This window comes from Ipomoea triloba, chromosome 11, assembly GCF_003576645.1.
Source record: "Ipomoea triloba cultivar NCNSP0323 chromosome 11, ASM357664v1".
NCBI classification, from domain to species: domain Eukaryota; kingdom Viridiplantae; phylum Streptophyta; class Magnoliopsida; order Solanales; family Convolvulaceae; genus Ipomoea; species Ipomoea triloba.
In genome coordinates, this window is record NC_044926.1 from 11645620 (window position 1) to 11664524 (window position 18905).

Consider the following 18905-nt stretch of genomic DNA (forward strand, 5'->3'; position numbering starts at 1 on the left):
TGACAATTATAATCAATCTCTCATATATTATTCTCTTGCATTCATACACTTTGAATTACCAATTTAAATAAACAAATTCAACATTCAATTACATATGTATGGACATCTCCTATATAATCTTGCATTGATATACTTTGAAACATTTATTTAAAAATAAATATTGGGCATTATCTCATTCGCGCAATGCGCGTGAAGAACTAGTTTAGAAGATAAGACTTAATACCCAATCTAGTCATCGACTATAATAATTTTTCTCGATTTAGTCCTAAACGATTTTTGTGCTTAATTAGGTCCTCGAATTTGATAGTTTTACTCAATTGAGTCATTTATTAAGATAACTTGGTAATTTCACCTTTATTAATACCTAATTTTATCTTCGACTATAATGATTTTGTCCAAGTTAGTCTTCGACTATAACCCAATTTAGTCATGACTATAGTGATTTTTTTCAATTTAGTTTTTAATTCTAAAACAGTTGATGATTCAATTAGGGAAAACGTATCATTGAAGTACAAATTCTAATTAAGCACGAAAAGTCGTTTATGGTTAAATCCAAAAAAATCTCAATGAGTAAATTACTCTAGAAGATAACATATAAGATATTTTTCACGTGGTACAACTAGGGTGAATATGAATAGTATATAAAATCTCATTCTTGTACAGCACTATAAAATCCCATACCCATACAGCAAATAGCGTATAGATTATAGAATGAAATGAAAGTCACGTGAGCTTTAATTAATTCATAGAGAGAATATACCAACGGTCAAACCGTTAATTTAGCCCGCCAAAAAAAAAAGTCCGGTTTGGTTCCGGTTCGGAATCCGGACCCGAATCCTCGCCCGGCCCGTCCACTACGGTTCACTCTTCTCTTCTCTTTCCTCGTTCTCTCTCTCAACAGCATGCAACGTTCCTAAAACAATGGCAACGATCAAATGCCATCAATTCTTCGAATTCCCCTTTGCTTCACCTCTCAAACCCTAAACCTAAAATTCTCTTTCGTTTGCATTACCCCGCTCTGTTTACACTGCACTTTCTCTACTATCATTTCTCTTTCTGCGGAATTTAATTTCCATTGAGCCATTGGAAGCCTGGCTGTGATTTTCGTCTTTTTTCTGAATTGTTTTGAATTTTGGGTTTAAGGCGATTGAGAACATTGCAGCTGAATTATAGCCGGATTTTCGATCATTGCGCTGTGGAATTTAGGAAATTTGGGGAGATCGGTTGCAGTGGAAGAAAGGTGGAGATTGAATTGGAAGGTTCTGGATACGGTTGGGGGAAGAAACAGCGCCATTAGATGGCGCTGTTCAGACGCTTCTTCTATAAGAAACCGCCGGATCGGCTGCTCGAAATCTCCGAGCGGGTTTACGGTAACTTCCTTTTATCCTCTGTTGCAATGAATTCTGAATTTTTCTAGTAATCTAGTAAATGCATGTGAAAATTTGGTGAAGTTTTTTGGATTTTTTTGGGGTTTCTTAGTGTTGGCCATTGGGTTTGCTTTGCTCAATTTTGTGAACTTGGTCTTTTGGGTTTGGTGATCGTTGCTTGGGTCTAGCTACATCTCGGAGTACTTTTCCCCCACTTCAATAAAAATGTTGTTGAAACTTTTCTTGGGGAGTTAACAGGAATGTTGCTTTTGAGTGACATGAAGCAAGTTAACTAAAATGCTGAGAATTTCTGGTTCTATGACATGAAAACCATGAAAATTAAATTGTCCCAAAGTTATTTCAGATTGCATTGCTCTCAGTATTTGAACTTACCTAGAATGGTGTCTTATGAATGGTCATTTAAAGCACATTTAATGTGAAAGTTAGAATTGCATGGTAAAATGACATCAATATGTAGTTGAGTAGTTCCACAATTTGTCATGCAAATACTTACTAATTTGGTGGGTGAAGTTTTGCTGAAGTCCCAAAAATTGTTGATATGATATTCTTGTCTACGCTATTTATTTTGTTCTTTGCTTATTTGCAGTGTTTGATTGTTGCTTCTCCACCAATGTATTGGATGAAGATGAGTACAAAACATACTTGGGTGGGATTGTAGCTCAGCTACATGACTATTATCCAGATGCTTCATTCATGGTTTTTAACTTTAAAGATCGGGATAGGAGAAGCCCAATATCTGACATCATGTCCCAGTATGATATGACTGTCATGGATTATCCTTTGCAATATGAGGGGTACCCAGTATTGCAACTAGTGATGATCCACCACTTTTTGCGGTCCAGTGAGAGCTGGTTGTCAGTTGAAGGCAAACAAAATGTGCTGTTAGTGCACTGTGAGAGGGGAGGATGGCCTTTGTTGGCCTTCATGCTTGCAGGCCTTCTTTTGTACAGAAAACAGTACACTGGTGAGCAGAAGACTCTTGAAATGGTATACAAACAAGCTCCTAGAGAACTTCTTCATCTTTTGTCTAATTTGAATCCACAGCAATCCCAGCTTAGATATCTTCAATATATCTCTAGAAGTTTTGGGTCAGATAGGCCTCCATCAGACACTCCTCTAGCTTTGAACTGTATCATAATTAGATTGCTTCCTCTATACAATAATGGAAGGGGGTGCCGTCCGGTAGTTCATGTTTATGGTCAGGATCCTTCTTTAGTGAAATCCAATCAGAGTTCCAAGCTCCTCTTTTCAACTTCAAAGACAAAGAAACACTCCCGGCTTTACCTACAGGTAATGCTAAAGATAGAATTTTAACTTTAAGGGTGAATTCACTCAACTCTGAAATGTTCTGATCACTTTTAAACTGCAGGAGGAGTGCGAGCTAGTTAAAATAGATATTCGTTGTCATGTCCAGGGAGACATTGTTCTTGAGTGTATACATTTGGATGATGATCTAGTAGGGGAGGAAATGATGTTCAGAGTCATGTTTCACACAGCCTTTATTCGCTCAAATATTTTGATGTTAACCCGTGATGAAATTGATGTCTTGTGGGATTTTAGAGACAGATTTTCACGAGAGTTCAGAGTGGAGGTCGGGTATTTCTTTCATAGCTTTAATCTTCCTTTTTGCCTTCCCCAAAGCTATAGGAGTTGAAGTATACTCATGTTTGTATCAGGTTCTCTTTTTGGATGCTGATGCACTTCCATCTATTATCACAACAGAAGAACCATCTGAAGATGATGAGAGTGAGACAGAAGTTGCCTCACCTGACGAGTTTTTTGAGGTCGATGAGATATTCAGCAGCATTGTCGATGGGCATGAGGGAAGGGTCTCCTCTGATACTTCATGCAGTATAGAATCTCAAGCGGTATTTCCTGGTGTTCATGACAACTCAGATGAAGGGAAGAATAATCAAGATAGAGATGGTACACCCACACAGAAGTTAGAAAGGCAGGGTTCTGAACACAAAATGGATGCTGACAGTAACAAGCAGCAGTCTGATAATGTACCCCCTGCTGCTTCAAAGAAACAGCCACTAGCAAACTCAACAACTTCTGCAGATGCTTTTGGTTCAAAAAATGAATCTAAACATCAAGAATCCCAGGCCGTATTTCCTGTTGTTCATGGCAAGTCAGATGAAGGGGAGAATAATCAAGATAGAGAGAGTATAGCCACACAGAAGTTAGAAATGCAGGGTTCTGAACAGAAAATGGATGGTGATAGGAACAGGCAGCAGTCTGATAATGTACCCCTTGCTGCTCCAAAGAAACAGCAACTAGCAAACTCAACAACTTCTGCAGATGCTTTTGGTACAAAAAATGAATCTAAGCATCAAGAATCTCAGGCAGTATTTCCTGTTCATGGCAAGTTAGATGAAGAGGAAAATAATCAAGATGAAGAGAGTATATCCACACAGGAGTTAGAAAGGCAGGGTTCTGAACAGAAAATGGATGCTGATAGTAACAAGCAGCAGTGTGATAATGTACCCCCTGCTGCTCCAAAGAAACAGCCACTAGCAAACTCAACAACTTCTGTACATCCTTTTGGTGCAAAAAATGAATCCAAACAGCAAGAATCTCAGGGAAGCCTTTCAAGACAAGCAAAACCAAAAACAATATCTTGGCAGATGGCTTCTAGTGAAGGCTCATACACCAATTTAATACATGTATCAGACCCGCCATCAAGGTGCAACAGTGAACCACCTGCACTTGCTCTTGATAAGGATTTTCAATCACAGGGGAAACCAAAGGCTCCATCTCCTTGTGCTTCTCCAGAAATTTTTGCTCCAACCAATGATTCTATCTTCATGGCAGATTGTGTGGCGAAACATTCCTCCTGTCCTGCATCTTTAGATATATCAACAGCTAAGATTGCATCAATTGTTGCTTCTTCTACTTCCCTGCCACAAGATAGAGTCCTGCAAGTGCATCCACCTCCACCTCCACCCCCACCACTTCCAACTTGGTATACCAGCTCTTTGTCATCTCAAGTGCCATATGAGCAGCAGGTAGCAGAGATGAATTCTTCTCCTCTTCCAACTCCGTATTTCCCACAACATGCAAGCCACAGTACAACAGTTTCCTCTCTTGGCCTAATTCCTCCCCCACCCCCTCTGCCAACATTGCTCCTGTTTTCTAATTGTGTTGCAGTTGGTACTACTTCTCCACCTCTACCTGTAGCTCTGCCCCCAGCCCTTCCTCAAACTGTAATTGCATCAGAAACAACTCCTTTCAGTACCTCTTTTGAGCTGCCTCCTCCTTCATCAACATCAACTCCTCCACACCCACCTCCCACAACTAGTGCACAAAATGATTATAAGATTTTGCCAACGTCACCTTCCTCATCTCCGTCATTAGGCCAGACCAGTGTATCTTCCTACACTTTCCCTTTAGTAGTATCAAGTTCTCCGCCACTTCCACCACCACCACCTCCTCCTCCACCGTTACATGCACCATGTATGGTAGAATCTACTAATGTTGGAGCATCCAGTCCGCCTCTCCTTGTACATAGTTCTCTTATCACTCCTCCTCCCCCACCACTTTCACAAGGTAGTCTAGTATCTACACCTCCTCCTCCTCCTCCTTTGCCATTAAAGGATGAAACACTACCTCCTCCACTTCCTTTACAAGGTGCTCCACAGCTGCCTCCTTCACAGCCCCTACTTCCTTTACGGGTTGGTCTACCTCATCCAGCCCCTCTACCTTCCACACCATTACATCTGCTTTTTGCACCACTCCTAAATTCTGCTTTAAAAGATGCTGCTCCTGTTTCTCCGCATTGTTGTCCTTCATGTGGTGCTATAGGTGCTCTTCCATCATTTCCTTACCAAGGTGTTCAACCTTCTCCACCATCTATCATAACACTACCTCCAGAACCAACTACTCCCACATGTAGAGCTCCACCACCACCACCACCTCCAACCTTCGAAGAAGCACCAAAACCCCCACCCCTTCCAGAGGATGCAGCACCACCTCCACTACTTCCACTCTCTTTAGGAAGTGAAGCACCACCTCCCCCACCCCCTCTAGGAGTTGGAGCACCCCTGCCACCACCCCCACCCCCTCTAGTAGGTGGAGAAGAACCTCAAACACCCTCTCTTGGAAGTGGAGTACCACCTTTGACACCCCCTCCACCACCCCCTCCAATCTTTGGAGGAGCTCCACCTCCTCCACCCCCTCCTGGAGGAGCACCACCTCCACCGTCCCTTCCTGGAGGAGCACCCCCTCCACCACTCCCACCCGGAGGAGCACCCCCTCCACCACCCCCTCCCGGAGGTGTTCCTGGCCCTCCTCCTCCACCAGGTCCACCTGGTGGTCCTCCTCCTCCACCAGGTCCACCTGGTGGGCCTCCTCCTCCACCAGGTCTACCTGGTGGTCCTCCTCCTCCACCAGGTCCAGCTGGTGGTCCTCCTCTTCCACCAGGTGCTCCTGGAGGGGCACCTCCACCACCTGGAAGAGGTATTCCTGGAAGAGGGCGTGGACTTCCTGGGAGAGGTGCTGGAGCAGCTAAAAGATCTAACCTGAAGCCATTGCATTGGAGTAAGGTAACCAGAGCACTACAAGGAAGCTTGTGGGAGGAATTACAAAGACATGGAGATCCTCAAGTGTATTAACCCATGCTTTTGAAGTTCACTATAAGTACTGCTCTTCAATCTCATTAAACTTACTATTTTTTTTTTCTTGCTCCAATTCAGTGCACCAGAATTTGATGTGACAGAAATTGAGACTCTTTTCTCCACCGTAGTCCCCAAATCTAATAAAGACAAGTCTGGAGGAAAACAGAAGGCTGCCGGATCTAAACCTGACAAAATTCACCTGGTAATGTAATATGAATTCAGTATCTAAAGTTGGATAATATTCATAATGATCAGTTAGCGGCAACCTGACTTTTCCATTTAAGTTTTCCTTCAGCACATCTAATCCTACACCCTCTATGAATGAGTTTGTTATTTGCTTAATGATTCTCTCTCTAATACGCATGCCACAGGTTTTCTTTTCAGTTCATTTCGTTTTTAGTTTTAGTTTTGAATTAACCTTTTGAAATTATAATAGCTCAGATGGATTTTGGACTTTTTTTTATTTTTTATTTTTTAATCATAGAAACTAAGCTTCAGACTTCCTGTTTAATTTGGTTTTGGAAATCCATGCCAAATAAATAGTGCTTTGCTATCCATAGTTAACTGAACAATTTGGCTCTTCTTTACTGAAAGTCCGAAAAGATACGATTTTTCTCTTCAGCTTTCATGATGAATGTCTGAGCATCCTTTTCTTTTGATTAAGCATTTCTTTAGTGAATAAATTCATTGCTTAAAAAACAGTTGGAAGTTCCTCTTTTCATTTGTCTGTTGCTTAGCTTGTTTATGTTGGTTTGTAGTGAGGGTTTTGTTGAAAATCCTTGACTTTCTGTTCCAGACTTTTATTTTGTTTATATTTTTCTCCTTTATTGGTAAGTGCTTTGGGTTGGGGATATCTAGGGAATATAGTGATGATTTCTCTATCTTTTGCTTTTCCAGTTCCAACTCTGATGATGCTTTCAATCAGTTAGTTCATTCTGTTTCTTTCACTCTCTTGGCAGATTGACCTGAGGAGGGCCAACAATACCGAAATTATGCTCACAAAGGTTAAGATGCCACTTCCAGACATGATGGTAAGTTTGTAACTGTTCATGTCTTAGAATGTCCTGTAGTTGAGCAGTTCATGCTCTATGAGAAGTTCATAATTTTATAGAAGGAATCTTTTTGTTCTTTTTTCCATGGTGTTTTTCCTCTACTAGTTCAGTTAAACCCTCAAACTCGCAAAAGAAGTGCAATTAGCAGTTTTAGTATGTTAACATCAGGTAACCTATTGACAAGACATGTGATGTGGCTCTCTTAACTGATTTTGTGTTAAGTTAGCTTCTTTCTGTACTTTTAGGACTGATGTGGGGTGTGTGTGTGTTTTGGTTTAAGTCAAGTAGTTTGGGATTTATTCACAATACTTTAAGCACAATTTCGTATAAAATATCTCAGCGCTATTTATCTTGTGAACCAGTTATTATAGAAAATTTGATGCAATTGGCATGCCTTTAACCAGATACTTTAAATACCAAATATCAAAAGTAAGCATCCCCTTCATTTTTCAAATTTGGGAAAAACTATAGTTTAAAGGTTCAACAGTCATGGTTGCTCACTAAGTTACCTACCTAAACCAGAGCCAGTAATCACTTGCTCTCCTCAGCCTCTTCTGCTGAGAAATATTTAGGATACCAAATTTCTCTCTCAATTTCTTCCTTTGGTTTACCAACACCTTTTGCTAATAGCTCAGGGTATACTTTGTGCTTGCATCAAGCTCTTTTGCCTTAATCAACAATTCAATAACAGCTCCACTTGATTTGTTAACATTAGGTAGATATAATTTGTGAATGAGTGTGGTTGTAAAGCTTGGAAGCCTTTCTTCCTAAGTGACAAAAGCAGTGCTGAGTGACCATATGACATGCCAACATTCACTGGAAACACATCTGATTTGCAGAAACCTATGTAGTCAGTGAATACATATTCATCTTACTTGTCAGCATATCAGCCCTAAATGCTGTTGTTGTCATTATTATTATTATTATTATTATTATTATTACTATTATTACTATTATTATTATTATTATTATTGTTGTTGTTGTTGTTGTTGTTGTTGTTGTTCTTTTTCTTGAAATTTAACACACACCACATCAACCCTAAAAGTACACATGGAAGCCAAATCAGCTAAAAGAGACATGCCACATGTCTAGTCAATAGGTTAGTGGTTACCATTGGCTAAGAGTGTCAATTGCACTTTTTTGCAAGTTTGAAGTTCCAATTGGAACTGTTCTTGATTTTGGGGCTCAATTGCACTATTGAGATTAGCTCGATGGCTTAGTTGACCCTCTATTCAACATCTTTTTAATGTTATTTGGATATATTAAGAGAAACCATTTTTTAAAATATATTTGTTCTTAAAGCTGAGGGATCTACTTCTTCTCAAACCTCTAAGGCATCAACTTCCAGTGTTTGGCATCCTGCAGGCAAGGACATTAGCATACCCTATCACAGGCCTCAGGAGATTAATATTTGATTCATTCTATTTTTCTGAGGCCAAATCCCTCTGTTTATTCTCTTCAACATTAGTTTTGTTCACTTTTATGTTTCTCTCTGGCGTGTTTAACCCAAATTTATTAACTTCTTACAACTGCTGCTCCATGGATAAAATATTTTGACCATATACATCTATTCTAATTTAAAATATGAATAAAAGGAGCATGATTTAAACATTGAGGATATCTTAAGTCTGCACCTCTCAATCTCTTGTTACTTGGAAACTATTATATTTAATTGGTATTTTTAAGAAAAGGGACTATGCTTCTTGAGTTATTTGCAAATTTCTTATTCAAGGATTTTCTTTTTCTCTAGATATGTGCGTTTGTTCAACTTTTCCATTCAATTGTTTACTGAACTTCAATGGCCATTGTTGAATGACTTGTGTAGGCTGCTGCATTGGCAATGGATGAGTCAATTTTGGATGCTGATCAAGTAGAAAACCTTATAAAATTCTGTCCCACCAAAGAAGAGATGGAACAACTTAAGGTGAAACTACCCAGTCTGAAGCTCTATTTCTTTGGTTGTCTGTGAGCTCATTTTAATTTCCATTTTTGTTCTTAATTTTCTTTGCATCTCTGCTTCCCATCCTCTCTTATCTCTGCTGTTCTATTGCATGCATGTACACACACACACATATGTATATCCATCATCTTTATAATAATTTATAAGCTTTCTATGCTTGTTGACTTTTTGCTATCATGGTTGCCTAGAATTACACTGGGGACAAGGAGATGCTAGGGAAGTGTGAACAGGTCTGTAACCAGATAATTTAGTATGCATTTCCTATGTTGCTCTGTATCTATGATGCTACTATATAGCATCTATATATTTCTTTGTTTGTGTTGTTCCAATTTCTTTAGGCTGTATGTCTGTAACACAAGATTTAAACACTATGTCTATACACTGCTTCACTTAGTTGTAGCTCTTATTTGCTTGTGTTCTCTACTTTCACAATTTCCAATAGTTGGTGAAATTGGAAACAATGTTACTTGTATAAAGACTATGCCTGGAAATTTGGAGACATCGTCGCTTGTATAGGATATTGTCAAATCTTCTATGAAATTTAGTGGTAGGGGATGTATTTGGGAACAAATTGGGCTATAATGCATCCGGGTTAAGCCCGGCAATTTATATCGTGGACCAAGGTCCACAGTGCACTGTGGACCCTGATTCAATACGCAGAATTTGACTTCATAATGTACAGAATTCATGTTCATAATGCACGTAATTTATGTTCATAATACACATACACATAAATACGATATAATGAACATATATACGATATAATGAACATGAATTAAACACTTAACATAATACACAGAATTCATGTTCATAATGCACATAATTCATGTTCATTATATCGTGTTTATGTGTATGTGTATTATGAACATGAATTCTGTGCATTATGAACATGAATTCTTTACATTATGAAGTCAAATTCTGTGTATTGGATCAGGGTCCACAGTGCATTGTAGACCTTGGTCCACGATATAACAATTGAACACTAAATGGTTGTATCCACAACATTGTAAACCCATACCTTCCTCTATACTTTTTCAATTGGAACACACTTCAACATATAGTGTTCAGTCATATACATTTGACTGTTGTGTGTGAATGGCAAAGCTGTTTTAAATTCCTCAGGCTTAGACAAACATGGAATGTGACATTGTACACCTCAAGTTGTGAATGGCATGCACCTAAAACATAATTGTATATTAATAGTTGCAAAACAAAGATTCTTACTCTTGTCAAAAAGATATTCCTTCCTCACACCTATCTATCTTACACATAATTTTGGCATTATGGATATGATGAATCAGTTACTTTTGCTTGTTTTTGTTGTTCTTACAGCCTGGGTATTATGACTAAATATGTAAATGTTGTATTAAAAAATTCATGACAGATTTCTTGGTGCTGCAATGAAAGCAAAAAGGGTAAATTCTAAATAGGCTGCAGTCAGCAGTTGCATATAGTACATTGTATAATTTTCACATACCCCGAAATTTACTCTACAAGTATGGAGACTGATTTGCCCCTTGTTGCCTTTCTTATGTAATTAAATTTATGTATTCAAAAAATATGAAAATAATGTATACTTCTATTTTACTCTCAATATCTTTAGGTACTCCAATAAAGAATCCTCATGTCACAACGAATTATTTTATTCAGTACAAATCTGCTTTTATTTACAAGAATTGTATTCTTTTACTTATTTGAATCCTTGTTTCTCTATTGCAATTGATTTTGAAATGGTGATCTATATTGCTCTTTTAACTGTGATCTATGTTGCTGTTATGGACTTTTAACTGCTTAATCTTTATATTTAATATTCTATATAGTTCTTTGAATGTGTTAGAATCTGATTATGGATATGAGAATTGTGTGTTCTTAATTTAACTACCCTTTTATCTTTCAGTTCTTTCTGGAACTGATGAAGGTGCCACGAGTGGAGTCAAAATTAAGTGTTTTTCTCTTCAAGATTCAATTCAACACGCAGGTTTTACGCATCTATATATTGTATGAATTCGTGATTTTCACAATTGTCTAAAGCTGGCTCTTTTCTCAGGTCTCAGATTTCAGAAAAAGTTTGACATTGGTGAACTCCGCTTGTGAAGAGGTACCTTACTGATGTTGCTGGACTTAGTTGTTGTTCTTATTGTTTTTTCCCTACTTCTTTTTAATTCATTTTTTTCTGTAAATAACTTTTACAAGTATCAGGTACGGAATTCTGTCAAATTGAAAGATATCATGAAGAAGATATTATATCTAGGAAACACATTAAATCAAGGAACAGCCAGAGGTAAGAATATCATGTTGAGATCTTATTTATTTATATTTACTTAACTATGTTGGAGAGGCATCTTTCTATCTTACTATTGTTATTTATAATCTTGTCTTCAATATCTTTTTCAAATGGCCATTTGCATGAACTAAATTCTATATTTATGTGTCTTCAGGTGCTGCAGTTGGATTTAAGTTGGATAGTCTTTTAAAACTTACTGATACACGTGCTAACAACAGGATGACACTCATGCATTATCTTTGTAAGGTATTGTTGCATTCTCAATTTCCAGCATGTTGTTTATGTGGAATTTGTCACTTTTTTGTTTTTTTTTTTTGTTTCTGCTATTTATGCAAAAGTATTTAGTTATTCCTATTCACTGTGCATACAGATAAACTCTCAGCCCCAAAATATTTTATTTGAAATCCTCTTTCACATTACTAAATACCTTTTGTTACAGAGAAAGGTGTTCTTGTATATATGTAGGCATGCGCTCTTTTATCTACATGAGATGAATCAAAACTATTACCATATATACAAAACCATAGATGTGCAGACCATATATGTTCAACACCTTTTTATTGGGTATTTTCAGTTCCCATTGAAGCACTGCATGAACACTTAGAGCAACCCCATCAGGGGTTTTTGAGAGTTTTTTTTTTTGGCTTTGATGGATGAGAGAGAGGGTGAGTTGGAGGGGAGAGAAGGGAAGAAACAGAAAAAAAAAAATGCAGTAGTGGTGGTTTTTTGTGGGACCCGTGAGGAGAAGAAAAAGAAAAAAGAAGCTCTGCCTGGTGACATTTGGCCCACCATGCATTCCCAATAGGCGCATTAATTTTGTTTTTTCTTTTTTCTTTTTTTCCTGACAACTCTTCTTTTTTTTTTTTTTTTTTTTTCCATTCTCTCTCCTTGTTGGCTTGAAATAAAAACCCACTCTTGGGGTTGCTCTTATCTCAAGATGTAAAATATTTCCAGTTGAATGGGAGTAGGATGAAACTAATTGAAATTTTCTATCATTCCTGTAGCATAAACAGTGAGTTGGGCTTCAGCTGGGTTCAATTTTGTACTTTTGCCTGCCTTTTCATAGCATGGAAATGGTGTTTTTGAAGCTTTAAACATGCACACTCAAAAAGATCTAATCTATTTCATCCATGCCGAAGTCATTAGGATGAAAAGTGAAGTGACACACTGAAAAGAGTTTGCATCTGATAAGTTAAATGTCTCTAAAGCATCCTGCATTTTGTTTTGGCTATCATACAAAAACTCCAGTGAAATAGCCATCAAGTAATTTTAGTGACTTAATTATAAATCTGGGCCAAAAAAAATCCAATTAAAATAAAGTATAGAGTTCATTTTGGAGTGGCCATAACGTATTTGGAATAGTTATTCTCCTTAAGTTTCTTTTTTTTTTTTTAGAAAAATATGAGTACTAATTACAACATGCTAATTCTTTAGCATTTTAATTTGTGGTTACCAATATAGACAATTAGTATGCAAAACTTGGGTGCTTTATTGTAAGATTTTGGCAAGTCAGTCATGTAGGCATTGTCTATCTATATGTGGCTGTCTAAACAATGGTTTTTGAAAGTTAAATATCCTAATAAGGAAGACCTTTTGCCCAATCCTTTAAATTTTTGCAATTGTGGCATAAATTAATAAGTAATATCAATTGTAACCAAAATTGAAACACATTGCAATTATTGCCAAATTCTACCTGCAATTAACTTTGACCCAAGACCCTGCTAACATGTTTTTTTCCAACTAAGCATTTGACTCCTAGGTCCAAATCTAACCCATTCTTTCCCTGACTGATCCAATATATAGACTATGTTTCAAAAAAGGAGATTTTACTGAGAGAGTTGTGAATTGTTTTTTCAAAGCCCTTAAAATTCATTTCCACAGAAAAATAGTGGAGACTTCATTAGTAGTGAAGCAATTTGGGAAGTATTCACTTTGTCTAAGGTGTTTGCAAACCACCCAATTACAGTGCACTTCTCATTTGTGGACTAGCTTGATTGGCTTGATATTGGACTCAACACATAGATCCATTATATTGTTCCTACACCTGAGAAAGGGAGAGAATGGCGTGAGGTTAAGGATTTGAGTGCTTAGTAGGGAAAAAGAACTGAGAAAGGCATCCAGCTCATTTGGAATAGAACCAATAGAAAGAATTCTTCCATAATTGCAGCAGCCTTTAAATTTTGGCAAAAAAAGAAAAGATTGGCCTAAATTGTAATTTTGCCAAAACCTTGGCTTTTTTAGGTTATTTACCCTTTTAAAATGTGTTTCAGTAAATCTTAATAATATTAAGAGGTGCAAATATTTTCCAATAAATGCTTCTGTAAGGGTATAACTATTACCAAGTTGCACTTCTGGTAGGATATGGTTGATTTGGTTATGTTTCCTAACCTGTTTTATATTGTCAGCATATGCCATCTGTTTCCCAACTTTACTGTTGAAGTCTTTATATGCTTTCTGGCTGAATGTTCTTTCTTTTTTTTCCTCAACCTCTTTGCACCTCTTCACTGAAATTGGTGTTAGGTGATGATATGTTTTTTTAAGTCCCTTTATCTTCCCTCAGGCTCTAGCTCAAAAGTCACCTGGACTTATGGACTTCCATGTGGAGTTTGTTAACCTAGAAGCTTCATCAAAGGTTAATACATAGCCCTATTATGTTTGTAATAATGAAACAAAAAGGAAATTGGGTGCTTTTGGAATGCACTAAAGTTGATTTGTGATTGCAGATACAATTGAAGGCTTTGGCAGACGAAATGCAGAACATTACCAAGGGATTCGATAAAGTAAAGAAGGAACTAGTTGCATCTGAGAGTGATGGCCCTGTATCTGAAACTTTCCTCAAGGTATCCTGGTTATATGCACCATCTTCAGATTCATATTAACTTCCAAGAGTTATGTTCTGTACTTCTGTGGGAAAGGATTTTTATATTTAGATACTCTAGAGTCATTTTATTACAATTGCAGTACTAGGAAGGATTAGAGATCCACATGAGATTGGAATTTGACATTATAGGGCTTACAAGTAGGATTGCTTGTTTACAATCGCATGCTTGGTTGTTGGATTTAATGATTCCCAAGATGAGTAGTACTTTGATTGGTTTTCACTGTGTTATGTGCTCACGTCATGGGCAAGAAAACACAAAGGAAAAAGAATGAAGAATAGTAGTTGGAAAAGGAAAAAGTAAACAATGGGTTTGCTTGAGACCCAAAACACCTTGTACCTTAGTTTAGGGTTAAATTTCTACTTGTCTACTATTCCAAATAATAGTCCTTTTAAAGGGTTGATTACAAGGATTCCTAAACTAAGAATGACCAATTATTTGGTAGTTTCAAAATAACTAAATTGCCTAAACTAATTTGAATACTAAGAATAATAAGCTAAATAATTATTAAGTAGTTTCCAAATAACTAAACTAAAGTAATAAGCTAAATAACTATTTAGTAGTTTCCAAATAACAAAACTATGTAATTGTAATAAAACAAGACTTATCTAATCACAACAACTTCCTAAATATTCACTCCCCCCAGCATGTATCACACTGTGGCTTTGTTATGATGGCATTTTTCTTCAATCCAAGTGGACTTGTAGTCCCGCCTCTCCTCTGGGATTATAATCTTATATAGCCCCAATTGACTGGGATCTTTACCTAGTCTCAAGCCTAAAAAATGCAAACCCAACATGCCAACACGGGATTTCACCTAGTCTTTAGCTTCTTATATGTAAACAATAAAATAAAAATATAAATATAAAAAGAGATTTTATCAAAAAAGGTTTATATGTTGAAGCTGTGACACTGATACCTATGGTCCTAATTTATTTCATCTTTCACCTGCTTGATAGACACTAAAGGAATACATTGGAAATGCTGAAGCAGAAGTGGCGTCTTTGACAAATTTGTATTCTGTGGCGGTAAATTTCAATGTTCTTTCCTTTTTTTTTTCTTTTATTTATATATTTATTTATTTATTTATTGTGTGACTACATCTGATTTTCTTCTGGTGTTGATCTCTTCTCTCTACTTGATGCACAGGGCAAGAATGCAGATGCATTAGCCCTGTATTTTGGTGAGGATCCTGCAAAATGCCCATTTGAGCAAGGTAAGGTTCTGAGAAATGGATCTCATTCTTTGACTCGATTTATAGGATTATACTGATCAAATGGTGCCCTCATGAGTTATGAACTCTGAGGTTTGTCGATATTGATGATAAAATATAAAACAATATCTCCCCCTCTAATAGCCAGCCCAAGCATTTAGATGAAGGTGGAGCACAACATTCAACATGGTATTAAGTCAGGCAGTTTTCAAAAAAAAAAAAAAAAAGTCAGGCAAAGGTCATGGGTTCAATCCCAAATATTTTCATGTGATTGGTCTATTGCAACTGATCAACTTGTAAAGAGGGCATGTTGAGAATAATATATGCTCAGTAAGATAATAAATGTCTCAACTGATTTGCATCATGGAGACCAGAAAGGGTGAAATTCTGTTACTTGCAAAATTTAGGTTAAATATATTCCTATACTTCCACATCTTCATCATGTATCCTTTTGTAGGAACTAGACTTTTTGTATAAGATTGCCATGCCATGGTGTAGATTGGTAGTTGTGTTAACTCCAATGTCACTTGCTGTGAGGAATTTGAACATTTCCTTCCTCCATTTCTTCATGATGTTCCATTGTACCAAAAATAAAAAATCAGGTCACCAGTTAAAAAGGAAAGCAGGAGTCAATTTTTCGTTCGTGCATCAGAGTAGTACCTCCACACGTGATGGTTTTATTGATTCCTGATGTAGCTGCTTGTTAGGTGTCATTGTGACGTGACATTCAGAATGCTGATTCTCTTTTGCATTTTTGTGTGTTTTTTTTTTGTTTTAAATCATTTATGCAGTTGCTACAACCCTCTTAAACTTCACAAGGTTGTTCCAGAAATGCCACGAGGAGAATTTGAAACAGGCGGAACTTGCAAAGAAGAAGGCTCAGAAGGAGGCTGAAGCAGCAGAGAATGCAAATGCAAATGCAAATACTCAGAAGGAGGCCGAAGCAGCAGAGAATGCAAATGCAAATGCTCAGAAGGAGGCCGAAGCAGCAGAGAATGCAATTGCAAATGCAACAAAGCAGACAGAGAGTCCGAAAGAATGAAATTGCTTCCTGCCCATGGAGTTTATTTATTGTATCACATGGGGCATGCACATCCATTGTGGCCTACGCAACTCAACTCCTCTGTGGATTTCATGGAATTTAAGGAAGAAGTGGTTTGTTGAGGGTTGTGAATCTGAAAAGTGTGATGAACTGAACAACTCTCTATGAAGTGGGGTGGGCATGTAGAAGTTTGGACTGTTCAATGATTGCAGACAAAATGATCCAAAAATATGACAATCTGGATCTTGTCTCATTGGGTGACCACTATGTTGATTGTTGCTGCCTTGCCTTGCCTTGCCTGCCTGCCTGGTATGCATTTGATGAGCAGGGGAGGCCATCAGGGCTGTGTCTTGGTTTTCATCAAAACGGTAAACAAGAAAGAAAGAAAGAAGATGAGAGATGTTGTACAAAGCCAAAGCCTAACCCAACCCAACCCCTGTCTGTAGACAATATTCTTTGATTGTAACATAAGGAGGAAGGAAATTCTTTGTACAGAAGTCAGGATTAGATGAGATGAGGAGGGTAGGGAGGGAGATAGTGTCTATGTATGTTAGTGTGTACGTGTATCTATTAGCATAGGTCACAGTTTAGATAGCTGCAATTCTTTTCTCATTCTTGTTGCTATATATATCAATGTCATTCATTAATTCAATATTTTCCTTTTAAATTATTCATACTGTTCTCAATCTTCTTCATTAACACTAACTAGAACAACATTATGAACAACCCAATATTAGCATTTCAAAAACCCAACACTTCATCTCCTTCTTGTTCCTAGTGACAAGCCCTTCCCTCTTTCTCCCCTTCTTGACTTTATCTCCTCTGCTATTTGGGTTACATTCCATTTTCTCACTCTCTTTACATGTCTTGTTCGCGTGGCATCATCAAGCTCCTCAACTATTGCCCTTTCCTCAGCATGCGTGGGCGCGAGTTTTTGACTGAAATGGGTAAATTTTATGAGGAATAGACAAAAATGGGCAACTTTTAAAATTTAGACGAAAGAAGGAAAAAATCGTTTGGGACTTAAGTTTCTCATAAAAAACGCAAGTCATATTTGAGTTTGTCAAATTTTTGACTGAAATACAACAAACACAAGTCGTACTTAGGTTTGTCAATACAAATAGGAGAAACCCAAGTACGCAAGTGTATAGGATAAACACACTTGCATTTTTCAAAAAATAAAAAAATAAAGCTCTGTTATTCTTCTCCAATGTGGAAGACTCTCGTCGGGACTTGATTCGCGACTAATTTCAGTTCCGCTCTCACTCTTCCGAATTCCACCTCGCAGGTGGTCGTCATCGTCACTTTCAATATTCTTTTCTAAAGTTCCATCATCATATTTGTTCTCCCCATACATTTTCTACCTTACCTACAAACCAAAACAACATTGTCTTCTACTTTAAATAATCTAGGTTTCTTACTTGCTATGAATTCATAAGTTTAGTTATTGATTAACATACATTGAGTTACTTGTAATCATCGCAAACCAAGTCCCGGCGGCCTCAAGCTAAGCTGCGGGTGGAACTGAACTGAGGACGAAGTTCGTGTAGCGGCCAGATGAGAAATTGGAGGCGATTGAATGGAGCAAAAGAGACCATAGAGAGTGTTTGAGGTGCAGAAGGTGGTTTACAACCAATTCTCCGGGAATGGCGATGGCATTTGGAACAAGATGCAGAAGAATCATTACCTTGCAGTAGCTTTTTTTTTTTTTTTGAACTGGATTCCAATCAATGACCGAAAAAAAAAACACACATAAACAAGGGAACACGGGTGATGTGAGAGTGTGTAAAAAGCTATCACACCTTCACCTTAGGCGAGTGTTAGGTTTTTTTTTTTGAACACTTTTCAATAATTGTTAGAAAATAAATAATTACATCTGATCACTACATGAATGATTAGGTTTTCAATGAGTGTTAGCTTTTCAATGATTATTAGGAAATGAATGATTAGTTTTTAATGTTAAGAATGATTTATTAATGATTAATTGATGATTAGTTAGTGATGATTAATTATTAATTATATTAAGAATTTGTAATTATATAACATAATGATACTCCGTATTTAATAAGTGGTTAATATTAACAATGAGACAATAGTAACAAGTTAAAAAGAAAGATAATATGTATTATTCACTGCTTCTACTTAATTGTTCGATTTTGCCGTACACATTCTCATTAATAGTATAGGTAACTTACCACGGATAAATATTCTCAACATAACAATTACCAATAACTAGCATGAGTGCAACATTCTCATCTATATTGAAGCATACAACCTCATCATCCGCATTAATCTCAAAATGATCAGTTATTTGCTCCCATTGTTCAATGTAGAATATTTGATCGAATTAGAGTCGTAGCTTTCTATCCCCGACTATAATTTCAAGCAGTCGTCCGTCTAAGACATTGGCGTCGTTGAGAAACTCACACAATCGATCATGCTACAGTTGAGTAAGAAGATGTTAGTAAGTA

General features: G+C 37.1%; 1 protein-coding gene across 2 annotated transcripts; it reads left to right on the forward strand.

The window, feature by feature from the left end:
* The first annotated feature begins 647 nt into the window (after positions 1–647).
* On the forward strand, positions 648–16912 carry LOC115996717 (formin-like protein 20). 2 transcript variants are annotated; one of them, XM_031236092.1, is made up of 17 exons: positions 648–1370; positions 1975–2678; positions 2758–2979; positions 3065–5994; positions 6083–6206; positions 6964–7035; positions 8882–8980; positions 9205–9246; positions 10914–10994; positions 11064–11114; positions 11210–11297; positions 11455–11546; positions 13861–13932; positions 14024–14140; positions 15139–15207; positions 15329–15395; positions 16184–16912. In XM_031236092.1, exons 1-17 carry the CDS (start codon positions 1298–1300, stop codon positions 16432–16434), a joined length of 5154 nt encoding a protein of 1717 aa, XP_031091952.1. In that variant the 5' UTR covers positions 648–1297; the 3' UTR covers positions 16435–16912. The 2 variants fall into 2 exon arrangements, with proteins under 2 accessions (XP_031091952.1, XP_031091953.1); XM_031236093.1 differs by having other exon boundaries at positions 11216–11297.
* The last annotated feature ends 1993 nt before the right edge of the window (positions 16913–18905 follow it).

Excerpts from the sequence above, each read along its gene's own strand:
- LOC115996717 (XM_031236092.1), top strand. The coding sequence starts at position 1,298 with ATGGCGCTGTTCAGACGCTTCTTCTATAAGAAACCGCCGGATCGGCTG. Across the intron at positions 11,547-13,860 it reads TCATGCATTATCTTTGTAAG|GCTCTAGCTCAAAAGTCACC; the intron begins GTATTGTTGCAT and ends ATCTTCCCTCAG. Across the intron at positions 15,208-15,328 it reads CAAATTTGTATTCTGTGGCG|GGCAAGAATGCAGATGCATT; the intron begins GTAAATTTCAAT and ends CTTGATGCACAG.